At 36.3% G+C, this 17,647-nt stretch overlaps 1 protein-coding gene across 4 annotated transcripts in view; it reads left to right on the top strand.

Annotated features, from left to right (window-relative positions):
- Window positions 1-17,647, top strand: part of LOC117344288 (calcitonin gene-related peptide type 1 receptor-like) — a 53,610-nt gene extending 35,963 nt beyond the window's left edge. For 3 of the 4 annotated variants that reach the window (XM_033906981.1, XM_033906982.1, XM_033906983.1), the window contains exons 4-12: window positions 782-873; window positions 2,010-2,166; window positions 3,799-3,949; window positions 5,131-5,197; window positions 9,347-9,416; window positions 9,979-10,061; window positions 15,580-15,715; window positions 16,283-16,324; window positions 17,384-17,647. In XM_033906981.1, coding sequence (XP_033762872.1) covers window positions 782-873; window positions 2,010-2,166; window positions 3,799-3,949; window positions 5,131-5,197; window positions 9,347-9,416; window positions 9,979-10,061; window positions 15,580-15,715; window positions 16,283-16,324; window positions 17,384-17,638 — 1,053 coding nt within the window. In that variant the 3' untranslated portion in view covers window positions 17,639-17,647. Of the gene's footprint in view, window positions 1-781; window positions 874-2,009; window positions 2,167-3,798; window positions 3,950-5,130; window positions 5,198-9,346; window positions 9,417-9,978; window positions 10,062-15,579; window positions 15,716-16,282; window positions 16,330-17,383 lie in introns of all 4 variants that reach the window. The other variant, XM_033906984.1, reaches the window with a different exon arrangement.

The following is a 17,647-nucleotide window of genomic DNA, read 5'->3' as shown; positions in this document are numbered from 1 at the left end:
GTTTTGTTCACAGCTGAATGATTTATAGAGTAAACATATATAAATGATATTCAACAGCGATGGAATGTTAGTATAATAAAAGAAATTTTTATATAATATGCACTATTTCTTACACTTGGGATGCAGTAATTCAATTTTCTAACTAGGCAACATCCCACTATTTGAGAAGCGGTCTCTAACCTTACTCCGTGAGTACAGTTTGTGTTGTTTTGGACACAATAAATAGTATCCCTAATTATTGATATACACATCTTTTAACCTGTGTGATGTCTGGTTGTTCAAAAGGCGGTAGGATAAAACCATATAAACATTTGGGATATAAAATCATACTACAGACAGACAGAGAGAAACAGAGAAAGACAGACAGGGAGAAAGACAGAAGAGACATACAGAGACAGACATACAGAGACAGACAGGCAGACAGACAGACAGACAGACAGACAGACAGACAGACAGACAGACAGAAGAGACATACAGAGACAGACAGACAGACAGAAGAGACAGAGAGAGACAGAGAGAGACAGAGAGAGACAGAGAGAGACAGATAGAAGAGACAGAGAGAGACAGATAGAAGAGATACACACAGAGAGACAGAGAGACAGGGACATGCAAACAGATAGAAGAGATAAACAGACAGAGAGAGACAGAAAGACAGACAGATAGAAGAGATAAATAGAGACAGAGACAGACACAGAGAGACAGAAAGAGAGAGGACTTTGACAATTACAACCGTTACAAAATGGTGTTACCATTATCATTTATATTTAATTATGTATTTCAGGATCAACAACAGCTGGTGTACGTTGGTTTAACTTGCAGCCTTATCAGCATCATTTTACTAGTACCATCCTGTATAGTGTTTCTGGCATTCCGGTAAGTAATACCATTATTAGCATCAATATTTCTACCTGATAACCTGATCCCAGGAAAGGGGATAATATATACACTGTATATATATTTTTCATTTCGTTCGATCCGAATTAAAAACTTTTGAATATTTACGAAGCGAATCAATAATACACAGGGATTTTTTGAAATTCATTTGGAGAAAAGTTGATGAAATGTTCATGGTATACTAAACATGGACTCTAAAGAGTGAATTAGGAAATTGAAGTAAAATAACAGGGACTGGTCGCTACCTCTCTATATATTTCACTTTTGATAATGTTCAAAGACAAGTGCGGGTACAACAGAGGATACCTCTCCTCGTCTTACCGATTAATAATTTGTTATTCAGAGACAACTCCGGGTGCATCAAAAATATATCTCCTCGACTTAATGTTGAATACTTTGTTGTCCACAGACAACTGCGCATAAAACAGTAATGTGTTTCCTCGTCTTAACGATTAATAATGTCTTGTCCACAGCCAAATCCGGGTACAACAGAGGATCCGTCTCCACGTCTTAACATTAATACTTTGTTATCCACAGACATCTCCGGGTATAACAGAGGATCCGTCTCCATGTCTTAACATTAATACTTTGTTATCCACAGACATCTCCGGGTACAACAGAGGATCCGTCTCCACGTCTTAACATTAATACTTTGTTATCCACAGACATCTCCGGGTACAACAGAGGATCCGTCTCCATGTCTTAACATTAATACTTTGTTATCCACAGCCAACTCCGGGTACAACAGAGGATCCGTCTCCACGTCTTAACATTAATACTTTGTTATCCACAGACATCTCCGGGTACAACAGAGGATCCGTCTCCATGTCTTAACTATTAATAATGTCTTGTCCACAGCCAACTCCGGGTACAACAGAGGATCCGTCTCCATGTCTTAACATTAATACTTTGTTATCCACAGCCAACTCCGGGTACAACAGAGGATCCGTCTCCATGTCTTAACTATTAATAATGTCTTGTCCACAGCCAACTCCGGGTACAACAGAGGATCCGTCTCCATGTCTTAACAGTAATACTTTGTTATCCACAGACATCTCCGGGTATAACAGAGGATCCGTCTCCATGTCTTAACATTAATACTTTGTTATCCACAGCCAACTCCGGGTACAACAGAGGATCCGTCTCCATGTCTGTCTGTTTCTATCCTTCACTGTGTCCGCCGTCCTTACAATCCTATGGGACTTCCTCGTCGTTTATGATCGAGTTGAAAAAGCTCAAAATCGGGAAGAAAGCCTGATGGTTCAAAATACGGTAGGATTTTAAATCAGCAGAGTTTTCTACGTGATCATTTACCCTGTCCTTGCTTATTAGGCTACGGTCAAACACTGATTCACAGGGAATTGAACGTTTTTATTGTGACCTTAATGGTGAAGGTCACTCACAACCATAAAACATATCCACGGGAAAGTGAAGATAGTGACACACAGCAATAAACAGATTATTTTGAGCTGCATTTATGGTGTCCTTAAGGATAAAAACAGGAGCACAAATTCACTATTAGCAATTACCATAACTTCCTACAGGAAGGTCCAACACAATTATATTTCCGTACGAACAGAACATCTTAACTGACGGGGTACCATACACGATGGCCTTGATCTAGATCACTAAACTGCTGTACTAATTGATCATTAAAGACAAAATCCTTCACCTCCTTCCTGGCCAAATGACTTCACAAATTTAAGCATTATAACCATGGCATATCTATATCACGTAACATTAATATGACATATTCATCACAAAATGTAAAATTCCTGCAGACTTCTCAGGTCAGATAGCGTTAAAAGTAATCAGATCTACATTTACTTTTAATTATTGGAATCAAATACAGGTGATTTGACATGTTTTCTTTATATCCTAGCCATACTCAACGGTATCATCATTTCTACCTATCAAAACCATATATCTATTACCGGAAACCGCCATACTAAACTCACTACTACTAAATCATACACGTATTAAATCACATATACACAATCAAGGTGTACAGAATTACCTTTGTCTATTACATTACATAATCGTTATTGTCCTAGACTAATTTACATCGAATAACGCACGATTTCCTTCCCATATTCACATTAAATATTGCCATTACCTTATTACAGAAAACGGTACACGTAAATATTACGATAATGTTTTGCAATCCGAACCAAAATTAATCAGCTTTCACCCATTAACAGGAAACCGTCTGAAATAACCCTATTACCTACCATGCGTAACAGCCTTCACATACTGACATTAAATGATACACAGCTGCCTAGACCTACTTACGGGGCATGGCACAAGAAATATATATTTCACACACAGGCGATGGATTTACTGCATTTACATGTACCTTCAATTCATTCAACAAACTTATTAGGGGGGGGGGGGGGGGGGGGGGGCTGATTATAGGTTTCTTCTCCGTCCATCTTATACATAGGTATAAATACGTAACGCCTTAGGTTGTCAGCACTCGAGGTAGCCTTGAGGTATTTTGATCAAACTTCACACAACGATTAAGGACCATAATATCTCGGACATGTTCGAGATTCACGGTTTAGGGATCGAGGTCAAGGTCACTGTTCCTGTTTTATCGAGGGCAGGTAGGGGACATGTAATACTCAAAATGCTTCTTCTTGGTATGATATATCCAACTTGATGACTTTCTGCTGAAATGTCAAATAACACGGTAATCGGAGGACGCTTACTCTTCCGGAACAGTTTATATTGTTAACTTACCTAGGGTTACCTTGTAAATATGTAGTATTTTCACATTTCAAGTCAGAACTACGGTTTTGTTCACATGCCAGAATTCTCTTGTGAAATGTTATGATGGATAGTTTTTTTTTTTTTTAAATGCACATTTATGTTACTGCTCTCATGCATTTCCTGTACTTGTAGGCCGGCTGTAAGCTAATGTACGTCCTTCACCGATACATCCAGATGTGTAACTATTTTTGGATGTTCTGTGAGGGCTTCTATCTCCATCGACTCATCGTGCATGCCTTCGAAGTACCAAAGACGCTCATTGGATATTACATATTCGGCTGGGGTGCGTATTAAAGAACAATTTATATTTGTAAATGGGTATTGTCTTAGTTAAGAACACATGTAAGCTTTTAATTTTCGATAATACTGCAAGCATTATCCGTCAATCTTTTGGATACGACTGGAATTACAGACTATATGCTATTTTTATATATTGTAAAATCTTACCATTTCGCTTTAGGAGCTCCAAGGCTTCCAGTTAAACTCCTACACATGTATTTGTCATTCTTATGAAATCAATTATTGAAAATTTGAAATTTATTGAATAACTGAACGATTACATCTCCCACTCAAAGACTTTTTACGTATCTTCTTCCTGTTTAAAGTTACCGTCACCTCCTGGTATCACCACTGTAGGCCCACATACGAGTCTTAGAAAGACTAAACAGCTTCATGTTGCAGTTTGTTTGACTTTTGGTTCACTGTACAACTCTTAGTTTATAATTGAATTTGCTCATTATTTTGTATTGAAATGTTCTATTATGTTGTAAAAACTATTCTGCATTATGTAGGGCATGATTCAAGTGAAAATGGTATATATAAATACATTCTATATATTCTAATGCCACACTCTTTGTTGGCAGGAAGAGGTTAGAAGATAAGAAGAAAATAAATTGTTAGTTCATTGTGTTATTGTACTGTTATGAACTTTCCGTTAATACCAAAACTCTCGACAGGGAATTACCATATTATCATCATAAAATGTCTCTACATAACGAGTCACACTGTCGTAAAACTAACACTCAAATAAAATGTCGCGCCATCTTTCCGGTTTTTTTTCTGCACATTAATGGCAATAAGATACCGATACAGAGTGTATGTTTGACTATGTCCTGTGTTGAATGGGCTCGTTTAGTGTCTATTGAAATGCATTATAGCAAAATAAAACTTATAATCCACCGAATGATATTTTGAACTGCATAAAAACGATTTATTTTTTATTCTAGCTAGAAAGGAAACCCTCTGTAGTAATGCTCAAAAATACCACAAACCAATAGTACTGTTACGCGGTTAAGTGCACAGTATGTAATATAGAGGTGATCTGATGTGCGACATTTTATTTCAAGTAAATTAAAACAAGGCGCTGCTTCATGACAAAAAGAAAACAAAAGTAAACCTGAAGATAGAACAGGTATATGTAGTTTATGACAAATGTAATTATCAATCATGGTTTTGTCATTCTAGGTGGCTCGTGGGTCCCAATAATCATCTACTCAATCGTTCGTGCTGTGGACAAAGAATTCGATCAAACGTAGGTACAAAACTAACTGGTTAGCGTGGTAGTGAATCCAGACCTAGATAAGACTAACGATTTCTGTTCAGTGTGATGGTAAAATCATACATTAACAGACGGTAGGTACAACACTTCCTAAAAAGCATGTCGGTTAATTCACACTTTGACAGGCGATAGGTTCAAAGATTTCTAGTCAGTGTGGTGGTGAATTCACACTTTTACAGGCGGTAGGTATAAAGCTTTCTAGTCAGTGTGGTGGTGAATTCACACTTTGACGGACGATTGGTACAAATCTTTCTAGTCAGTGTGGTGGTGAATTCACACTTAAACAGACGATTGGTACAAATCTTTCTAGTCAGTGTGGTGGTGAATTCACACTTAAACAGACGATTGGTACAAATCTTTCTAGTCAGTGTGGTGGTGAATTCACACTTAAACAGACGATTGGTACAATCTTTCTAGTCAGTGTGGTGGTGAATTCACACTTAAACAGACGATTGGTACAAATCTTTCTAGTCAGTGTGGTGGTGAATTCACACTTAAACAGACGATTGGTACAATCTTTCTAGTCAGTGTGATGGTGAAGTCATAGTTAGACGGATGATGGACTATAAGTACAAAGCCTTCTAGTCAGTGTGGTGATGAAGTCAAAATATATGTAGGTAGCGAATTCAGAAGTAGAAACAGACAAGAAATATACTACACACATTTTCTCTTATCACTTGGCCCACCACAAACCATTGCGTGTTTTTCATGTAATATTCGCAAGAGATATAAGCTACACGCAACTGATACCAGGTTGCCTGATCTGATTGTGTCCCCAATGGGATGACGATAACAGAAACACATGTATCTGAACAATTGTGTCTGTGATAATGTTTCATCATTCTTATATCAGATTATTGAACATCCACATAACTACGTGTAAAATTTGACCAGACAGTATCTTTATTTCAAACACGGCAAAAAGTTTTGATCAATTTTGTCTAAATCCATTTCCTATTTGCTGATAAAATGAAATGAATACAATGTTTTATTTTTTTCTAATTTTTTTTTTCACTTCGTCAATTCCGGCAAGAACCAAATTTGATCGACACAGCCGGATTGCACTCCAGCATTTTCAATTTGACACCGGAAATTCATTTGCAATCAATGTGACAAGTGACGAACAGCTTGGTTAGGATTTAATTGCTAATTTGTTACTTGCAAAATTCGTTATTTTGTCATCGCTATGAAATTTCGCCTTAAGGAAAGTGCACGCCCAGTACGTAATGTTAGGATGCAATGACCGTCTATAATCCCATTCGATTCCTCCATCGTACCAAGTGTCGCCGTCCTCAGCATGGGTAAAGGGAATAGGAGTATGTCTGCGGACTTTCGATATATTCAGAGAGCATTTCTTTCCGGTACGCTGCTTGAAACAAGAGTTAACTGACATTGACATTAAATCCACACTTCCGGTTTAAGACTAACATCATCGTCACAAACTCGAGGTAATGTACCACACGCTGAACGAGACGGCATATGTCACATTGTTACTTATAGTTAGGGGCCGGTGACGTCATGCCTTATGACTCAGCCAGACATTATAGACATCGATAACATACACTACTTATATTACCATCAACGGATTGGTATATCAGTATGACATATTTTCAATACAAGCTTTTTACAAAGATCTTCTCTTCTAATGCTCGAAATTAAAAAAGGATTATTGATTGGTGTGGATAATTGATTGGTGTGGATTATTGATTGGTGTGGATTATTGATTGGTGTGGATAATTGATTGATAGAGATTATCAACTAATTTAGATTTTTGATTTGATTTCAATTATTGACTCAATTGTATTATTATCTCATTCGCATTTACGATTTTTTTTTAAATTTTGATTATAATTTGATGTGTTACAAGCACTTCATCGCATTGTAATGATATTTCCTTCCTGTAATCACAAACCCAGAGTCATGTATAGTAAGTGCCTTCCGGAGACCTGACGATTACAGTAAGCCTTGTCATGTTGGCAAATCCTAAATTATAATCGATGGAAACGATTTAGCGATGTAATATCTGGAGAATAATTTTGTACCCGAAAGCAATTAATGTTTCGTCTTTAATCCTTCGATTACTCATTGTGGGTCTGTAATCCAATACAAGGGCGGTGGAGATGTAGACATATGATTATTGGATAACTTGTGTTGTTCAATTGAGAGAATCCTCTCCTCTGGACAATGCATTCAGTATTAATCTCACAAATGCACGTCACTTCTTCACTGGAGTACACACCACAGCATTTTGTAGGCAGAGAGGCCTGAATTGAAGTATCTGTTACGTATGGAAGCTCTAAAGTCACAAACGAACCAATTAAAAATTATGGTTTGCCGTTTTTTCATAACATCTTCATAGTTTCAAGTCCTTCTTACGTTTCAAGGAAGGTACCTTTATATTTGTTGTAATGGCACCCCATACCTGTTAGAAATGCCCCCAATATTTGATGATTGTCCTGCAAACACGACCAAATAATGCCGTGATTCAAAAAGAGAAAAATAACGTGTGGTCGTAATTCCAACCCAGAATGTTGACAAACCAGTCAATGAGACTCTATAAAAAGTTCAAAGATTTCCGAAAGAGTAATCGGTTTCTGGTTTATCGCCCACACACGTTATGTAAATTCAGCTTAGCAATTCAAGGAATATCATGCTCTCAAAATAAGACCTTTTTTGTACATCGAGATCTTATTTCATAATTTACGAAAATAAATCGTCTATTTTAGCCTTTCCTATAGCGTTTATGACTACATTGTTTCCTTTGGCGTCATTTTGAAATTCCTATTACATCGTATAAATTATAATATAACCTTTTTACAAATCTGTACAAACTTCTGCTATGTCTCTATATAGGTTTAGTACAATAATGTCATATACGAACTCCGATGACATCTCGAGATAGATAAATCCGATCTATATATGAAACACATAAATAAAATTAATTTGGACGAGAAAATCGTGTAGAGTATCAAAACTTGCTATTTTCTACACGGTGTTCTACTAAAGTCTACTATTGATCAAATCATTCCGGCATTTGTGGAACATAGGATAAAAATAACTATTATGGTCATGAATGCGACCCAATTAAGAGACATAGGGAGACGTTTGGAACTGTACTCTGGTAAACACAAATGGATGAAATTTAGGGTTGGAAATGATATTTTTTTATGTAAGGTTATGTTGTGTGGTAATGTTTGAGTGGAATTTGACAATGTGATTCTTGAGATAGAATAGGAATGAAATTGGAATTTGAGAGCTATGAGAGGAAATGAGATTTCTGGGAATGACGAGAAGGAATATTGTACTTTATAAGATAGGAATTTTTGAGATTTGAAGGGTAAAATATGTTGGGATTTTAGAAATGAAGACTATGGCAGCAAGTGCTAAAAAGACATATTGTGAAGATTTTCAAGATGGAACATCTGCGGTTTGATCGTGATAATAAGAACAGTTTGATAGGGAAGAGTATGATCATGTCTAATTAAGATAGGCGTTTTAGAGTTTGCGAGAAACAGTCTGGCGTTTGGCAAGGAAAATATTGTTAATTATTTCTCTAAAACTGTTTCCCCTTTTTTAAATTTACAGTTTACGTGGCCCATGTTGTTACATGTAATCGCCAAACTAAAAGTTATTTTTTACTTCGTTTACCCTAGAAATCATTAATCTTTATTTACTAGTAATTGTAAATTGACATGTTGTACTTACAGACGGCGAAAACTCAGTAGCACAAGTGTCTGTATACTGAGGTTTAATGATATGAACTTGATACCATACATATGGTTTCCTATCACTTTGATGTTTGTAATGAGGCGTATGGTGAATCTCAGCTATACAAGCGTCTGGGTGACTAAAATAAATTACAGTTTAATCAATGACGTAAGCGCGTACGTAGTGTTCGAACATTTAGAGCTTCGTTAGCTTACTTATTTTTTTTCAAACATTTTAATTCTTTTTTTAATATACTAAAAAAAAGTCATCCTTAAATAAACCATTGTGGCTTTCAATAGAATCAGAATAAAAATTATTAACTAACCAAGCATTTTAAAAATATCTAAATATTTTGGCACCCGTAAGGCATGTTCTCATAATCAAATTCATTGCTTTTTGTTGGTTTTATTCCAGTAACTGTTGGGTTAAACACGCAGGCGGATTGGAATACGTCATATATGTTCCTATACTGGTGACTTTAGCGGTAAGAAGGAATGATGACAACATTACAATAATGTTATGTTTATTAAATTAGATTTTGCATTTTGTTTTAGAAATGAATTATCAAATATCAAAATTATCAGGAAGTACAATCGTGAGCAAAAGGGTTCATAGGAATTTCTATCAATTTGCAGTGAATGATATTTTCGACTGAAAAATTCATATGGTCAAATTTTAGGACATTCGGCGGAGATACTTTTACTAATTGTCAATATGTGTTGTGTTCACATCTGTATGTGATATGTTTTTCGTTATATAGGACCGTAAGCAAAGACATTACGTCTTGAGAAAAATAATTTTAGTATATAATCCATATCATTATCGTAAAGAAAATATACATGTTTGTGTTGTAGTTACGTCTTGTTCCATACATATCTAATTCCCTCCTACCTTAAATATAATTCATACCAGATACATACACTCCTACATGTGTTATGGTAGCTCGGTTTCCCATCTAAACAACAAGAGCAAAAATGAATGTCATTACATTTTTTCCTTTTGTTATATCATTAAACTCTTTATAATATATATTACTTCCCTTTCAGATCAACATATTTTTCTTCGTCAACATTTTACGGATTTTGCTGACACAGTTACAGTCTCATCCAAACGAGCCAAGTAATTACAGGTAACATTTGATATCTGATATCCTACTAATGAGATCAAAATAACACAAATGATCAAAATATTTCACAGATTGCTTTATTCCACGTGCAACTAAAACTCAATGTTGAAAAGCTAATGTACCTGATGTTTCATGGCGCCAATTGAGGCGACGAATATGAAATCTGCCTGTGTCATTTGGAAAGCGACTCAAATGAACCTGCTCTTCCAATTGCAATTTCCTGACTCTTTTCGTTTCGGACTTCCCTCTCAGTCCTTCTTGATTATTGCCTTGGTATAGAGTGTTCGACCAAGGGGTGACAGCTGATTGAGTTGCCTCCTAAGCGAAACAACACATGATCCCTAAAGTGGGTAATTAATGGTCATTGACCCCTTTCTTAGGTAGCGGTCAGGTCAGACCATTGTCAGTATTAAATGAGTTTAGTACCATACTACCGTGACCAGAGTTCGAGTGTGAGATCATGTTTACGTGACACTAAGTGACCCTGCTATATACTGTCTACATATGGTATTAGCTGCCACAAGGACATGCAACCTCGAACGAACTTTTCAAAAAGTAGGATAATGTAAATAAAAACAATAATTCTGTCATGCCCGCTTTATAACATCATATGTACATCAATAATTATGTCATGCCCGCTTTATAACAACATATGAACATCAATGTTTGGAGTTTGGAGCTGTATTTACGAGAGGGCTTGTATCGAACAGAATCGACCCCGCTACGGAGTTGTTGCGTGTAAACTTAAGCATTCTTGAAAGCCCATAGTGAATGCTGGCTATGTTGACAAAATGGATGTGGGTTAGCTCTGTCCGACACTCCAAGATAAACTGAGCTCGTCAGTACGGCATACAACGTGCTGTCAGTCCACTTTCTGAACTTTGCTAAACTGTTAAAGTTGTTAACATCAGGTGATTCTTCTTTTCCCCTTTTCGAGCGCAAGTCCTTGAAATACGTTGATACCATTTTCAGTTATCGCCGTGCTATCGTACAAATCTATTATTCGTGTTTACATGAATCTTGAAGTCAGGCATTTCCTGCATCAACGACAAAATCTTCCACACGTTCTGATCTTTTGTTGACTCTTGCGCATGCCCACGCAACATATTGTCGTTTAAAATTTACCTCTAAGCTTGTCATCATTTTCTATCGGTAATTCTTATGTAATCTCTATTACCTGTTCAGTATCACACTCATATAATCATTCCATGTATTCATTACTTCACCCCCTAACAGGCTACACACACCTTCCATGCATGCCTGGGACCGTTCGGAACTTCTCCTTATGTTGGGACATCACCCCATACTTATCGAAGTTATCTATCACTTCAGTGATGCTCTGTGCATATGTGTTGGTTATATATCGAAGATCGATACCATCGCTTTATACCACATTATGTCACACACAGGTAAATGTAATGACTCCATGGCAGGTTTCTGAAATCCTTTTTCCATTTAATTAAACTAGGGCGATTTATCACTTAGTATAGTGACAGATAATAAAGTCTAGGTCCGTCAAGGTATTTTTTGTAATCAAACAACAATACCTTCAGCTCCCTACGCCATTACACAACAATGACGGTTCAGGCAGGTAGATATCGATCCTGTATATAACGCTGAACGCAAACGACTTGTGTATCCATCTTCACTTATTTAATATTTATTTTTGCTGTGTAAAACGTAAACACATTACTAGTGAAGACTAAAAAACATCGCAGAGTTTAGATCCAATCTCCTGTTTGTCAGCAAATTATTGTTGGTCAATCAACATGTATAAAATCAGATCAACTGATTTTGAATGTCTCCCTGCTCCTGACGTGTTTCGTTATTGCGACGTCTCTAGCCGTCTCTTTTTCTACATGTGAATACGGTTGATTATAAAAGGTCCAGTTTGGGGGTTAAAATATACAGGAATGTCGGCATGCATGTTTTAGCAGCAAACCCCATCATTATTTCGAAAAATTGTAGTTCTATATAAACTGCATTTTGTCGGAAACTCCAAAAAACTTTTTACTTCACCTTCTTACACTTAAGTTCAGTATGGTTTATTGCATGATGTTTCGTATTCATTAACACCATTATGGAGTGTATAAAATACTTTGATCATTAGCTCAATATTTTAAATGGGCGGTATTCATTCTGTTTTAACAGTTGTGAATTACCATCAAAGTCCTTGTTCTTCAATACCTGCAGTCATAACCCGCCCTCCTAGCATGCTTCTGAATTAATATCATACCACTGCAGTATTTACGCTAAACAGTTTCCATTCGTTAACGTTGGATTTGAGAACAGAGATTTAAGATGTTTATTCTGCTCCCAAATCTGCCAGGTTCATTGAAAATTGTGACCTTTTGGAAGTAATGTTCCTTTCAATAAGGTTACGTCTCTAGATTCAGCTTTTAGAGTTGTCCATCACATCGTGTAGTATAATGACTATGAGTGCAATGTACTAACAGAAAAATATACTGTAAACGTGGTTACTTTCGCGTGGAGTTAATTTCACGATTTCTATATGTAAACTATACGCGTTGGGGTAATTTTCGCGATCGATCCACATTCGTTTTAGTTCGAGATTATGCAAATTGATATCAAAATAAAACGCTCGGGGGGAATTTTCGCGATCAAAATGACTCCATGTAATTAGTGTAAATTTCCCCCTCGCTTAAATTTCCACGTTTACAGTATTTCAGAATGTACATCTTTTAGTCCATTACAGAAAGCATTTTTTTTATAATACATACTGTACATCAAATGAGGATATTGTGATGCTTTTACGGACCACTCATCATTTATTACGTCCCTGTGATAAAACAGATGCCAAGGACGCGTCCTAGGATTTGAGGGAGATTACTACTGCTCAGAATAACACCGTGGAATCCGCTCTATGCATATTTTCATTCATAGCCGTATACATCACCCAACAAAGACGGCCAATATTGAAGCACTAAATCATGTATAGGATCTCCTGATTTGATATCGGCTTCATTATTCATAAGATGGCAGAGGTTTACACGTGCGAACCAGCTGACGGGACAGTGACAGGTGAACTGAATTGCCTGAGAATCAATCATTTCTGAAGACAGGCGCCGCTCCGTATCACCTATGTCCTTTAACACGTGGTCCTATGCATACATTTCCTGTTCATGTTATACATGTAATTATCCCCGAGCATAGAGATCTATCAGGATATACGTGTTTGTGTCTGCCTGTTTGTCGGTATATAAAACATGGCAACCAAATTCAAATGAAATAGAAGAAAATGAAACTACCAGACCGCGACTCGAACCTAGGACCCCGAAGTATATTGACGAATACTCTAACCATCTGAGCTAGATAGCCATTGGCGTTCAGCTCACTCCACTTCCGCTTCATAAATAAAATCAATCTTGGCATACGTGTTTCATTTAAGAAATAATTGTTATTTTTTGTTGTTCACTGGTGTATGAACGGCATTTTTTGACATATTTTAAATGACGCGCATTAGCGCGTCATGTTGAAATATCTGTCAAAAAATGCCGTTCATACACCAGTGAACAACAAAAAATAACAATTATTTCTTATATTTACATTTCAAAACTATTTTTCAACGTAATCTTTGAAAAAAAAATCATAAGAAATAGTATTCTACGTTCGTTATACGTAGTGACGAAACAGCTGAATGATCGATGTAACAGCGTAACAGATAGTTCCAATTTGGCGGGAAAGGTAATCAAGTACACAAGTACACAAAATATAGTTCCACACAAATTCATTATTTTAATCATCATAAAGAAAAATATTGAAATGTTGTCTTCAATTTTACAATTATTAACAAGTTTTAAAGTTGATAAAACATTATTTCATGTGTAATCAAACGCGATTTTATATTCACACTTCTGCATTCTCAATGTTGACGTTGGCACCGTCAACAATGTACTGTATGTATTCATACGCGACAGGTGAATTGTTCACCTAGGAATGACCGCTAATTTTGTTAGTACCTTCATATAGAGAACATACAGTGGAAATGTAAATATAAGAAGATGAACGTTATCGATTTTTGAGTCAGAGGTTAAAAAGGTCAATGTCAGTTGGGTCATGTTACAAGATTGGTTGTCACTCTGGCTACTAGAAAACGTCACCGCTGGGGATTATAAGACTTAGACACCTACACCTCTATTTCTGTATTGAGGTGGCACATAGCAAGGTAACTGACCCAATTCCGTGTCAACATAATTAGGAGAAAATCCGGCGCATGAAGGATGATCAAATTAGGCGTACCTGATCACCTTTATCAAATGGGTCCTTTTGATTTTCCGATTCATATGTCAAAGGTTAAGATCCTTTGGGGCAGTAACAAGACGACCGCGCCATTTTGATGAATATACTGTTTAGACTGTAAAGCAAATGATATAATAATTGGTTAGAAAACACTAGGGTACTTCAGTCGCAGGCAAATCTAGCGTTAGTCAGATCCAACGTTAACAGTTTTGTTTTAGGGGCGCTTCAGGGTACATGTATATTTAATTCCATTTATTGATAAACTTTCGACTTCCACATCCCAGCAAGGTAATTACTGAAGGTATCTTCTGGTCCAAATCATTAACATCCAGTATACCACACACCACGCTCAAAGTGTTTCTATATAAAGAAAGCTACATAATTTAAATTTGTAATCTCATGGGAAATAAGCCTGTTGTGTTCTTCTGTAGGTCATACATTTAGGTACAGGATCGGGGGTACTGGGATGTCTTCAGGTTGTGGAAATCACAGAATAACACCTGTTGTACCCCACTGCATGTGATTGCAGGAGGTTATTATAAGAGGTACCCCTGCAGTATCGGTGGCTTTTCTATCCTGTCTTCGGTCACGGGGACAAGGAACATGATCGGCTGCCCCGAATAAAGCATTTGTCTTCTTTATGGTTTCCCTTACTGATTGTTATTGTACTTAAGCACAGACCATGTCTATATACTATTTCTGATTTGTGCTGTTACTTTTTTCAGTCATGCATTCCAGACCACGTCTATATTCTATTTCTGATTTGTGTTCTTTCTTTTTTCCAATCAGGCATTCCAGACCACGTCTATATTCTATTTCTGATTTGTGATGTTTCTTTTTTTAGTCATGCCTTCCAGACCATGTCTATAATCTATTTCTGATTTGTGCTATGTTTCTTTTTTCTGTCATGCATTCCAGACCATGTCTATAATCTATTTCTGATTTGTGCTATGTTTCTTTTTTCAGTCATGCATTCCAGACCATGTTTATGTTCTATTTCTGATTTCTATTATGTTTCTTTTTTCTGTCATGCATTCAAGATCATGTCTATAATTTATTTCTGATTTGTGCTTTGTTTCTTTTTTTTCAGTCATGCATTCCAGACCCTGTCCACAATTTATAATTGATTTCTGTTTTTGCAGGCATGCATTCCGGGCCTTCTTTGTACATAATTATATTGTATATATTCCTGTTTTTGCAGGCGTGCGTTCCGGGCCTCCTTTGTACATAATTATATTGTATATATTCCTGTTTTTTTCAGGCGTGCGTTCCGGGCCACCTTTGTACTTGTGCCTCTCTTTGGTATCCAGTCTATCCTCGTAATCTACAGACCTGATACTTCTAGATCAGCCATGTTTGTGTACGAGGTCGCTAAAACTATTGTCATCAATACTCAGGTACGGTAAACTCGACGATGCTGGATAAAATAATATTTTCTCGATGGTTGACTTTACAACCCTTTTCCGATATTGAAATACTGTAAACGTACATATTTTAGTGGTAATCTTATTTTAGCGATAATCTTATTTTAGTGGTAATCTTATTTTAGCGGTAATCTTATTTCAGTGGTAATCATATTTTAGCGGTAATCATATTTTAGCTGTAATCATATTTTAGCGGTGATCTTATTTTAGTGGTAATCTTATTTTAGCACTTTTCGCTAAAAGCATTGCGCTAAATTATTATTGCGCTAATTGCACTTTCTATACACTGTTTCTATATAAAACAGTTTTGTTGCGCAATTTCATCAATGCGCTAATCTGTAAAAATTCGGAAATATGCTAAAATTTGAGTACCCCACATAAAGTACGATTACGGTAGACAAATAAAACTAAAAGTATTTTGGAACTAGTTGTCATAAGACGTGAGGCGAATTATATCTAATGACGATTTATATTGTCTATATAAATACCCATGCGCTATCATAAATATCTGTATATCAACTGAATTTGTTTTGTTTTCAGGGCGGGATAATTTCTCTAATCTTCTGTGTTTTCAATGGGGAGGTAAGGTATATCAATTCATTATTCGTACACGATGATATTGCATGGTACAAATGTACATTACATCACCCACTACTATACACTTTGAGGATCATGAACAATTTTATTAACCCGTGTATCACAATGTAACTGAATTAACTTTCAATGAAATACTGCTCTTCGCCGTAATCATTATTTTGCCTCCGTGTCAGAGCGGTAAGCTTTAATACGTATTCAGCACTCCATCACCTGGAACAAGTCAAGGATTCTGGGGTAGCTAGAAATTGAAAATTTCTGTTGCAATCAATCCGTTCACTTATTTGTTTTCTTATTTTTCGTAAGAAACCTGTACAATGGAGTTGTGTAAGTGTTCTTTACGACTGCGTTTCCTCGCTGATATTAAAGCTATCTCAATCCTTGAAAAGTTTAGATGTTAACGTTATTTATGAACTAAGTAAAACCGAGTGCTCTTTGTCTCACAACCTTTCCATTTATAGTATAGTCCATTATGTTTCGTAAAAACATGTTATTGACAATAAACATACCTGATACAAATATATTTAAGAAACATGTTCAGTCTGAAATAATGTATCGTTATGGCATTTAAAGTCGATCACAATGACACAGATTCACAGGCAAAACGCTATTATTTTGGCTGCAAAACACTGTCAATATTTGCCATAGCAAAATTGTTAATTGCGCTTATAATTTACTTTTCTGACGCTGTTTGCTGTTGTTTGGTGTAGATTTTGCTTATATTTAAACTTAATAAGATATACTGGACCGTCGCTATAGTGACCATTTAAATAGAACTGATATTACCTCCCTAAGACATTATTTATCACGTCATAATGGACAGTTAAGCCATGTCATTAACGATCTTTTAAATTCTAATTATTTCTGTTTGGCCTCTTTGAGTAGCATATAATGTAAATATTTCATATATAAGATGGTATATATCTATATAGATGTATCACATTGAGAAAAAGAAATGATATTACTCTTTGAATAATACTAGATTGCAGTTAAAAATCATGGAAGTTGATGCTGTTTTACACTCAAATGCATGTTGATATTTGCTAGGTCCACACTCACATAAAGAATCTGATCAGAAAGCGCTGGCCAAGCTTCATGAATGGGGACACGAGATTCACGAGCGTCACGTCCACAACACAGTACACAAACGTACAAACATCAGTGCGGAGAAGCCCACGTCTTCAGGAATCCCAGCAACATCAGAGCTACATCCCATTGGACACTGTCGATGACGCAAGTCGTGACGTCACAAAAACAAATGGACATGTGACTTTCAAGGAAACTAATAATACAGTGAATTGATTTACTTGA

The sequence above is a fragment of the Pecten maximus genome, chromosome 15, assembly GCF_902652985.1.
Source record: "Pecten maximus chromosome 15, xPecMax1.1, whole genome shotgun sequence".
Lineage (NCBI taxonomy): Eukaryota > Metazoa > Mollusca > Bivalvia > Pectinida > Pectinidae > Pecten > Pecten maximus.
This window is presented reverse-complemented; position numbering and strand designations above follow the sequence as displayed.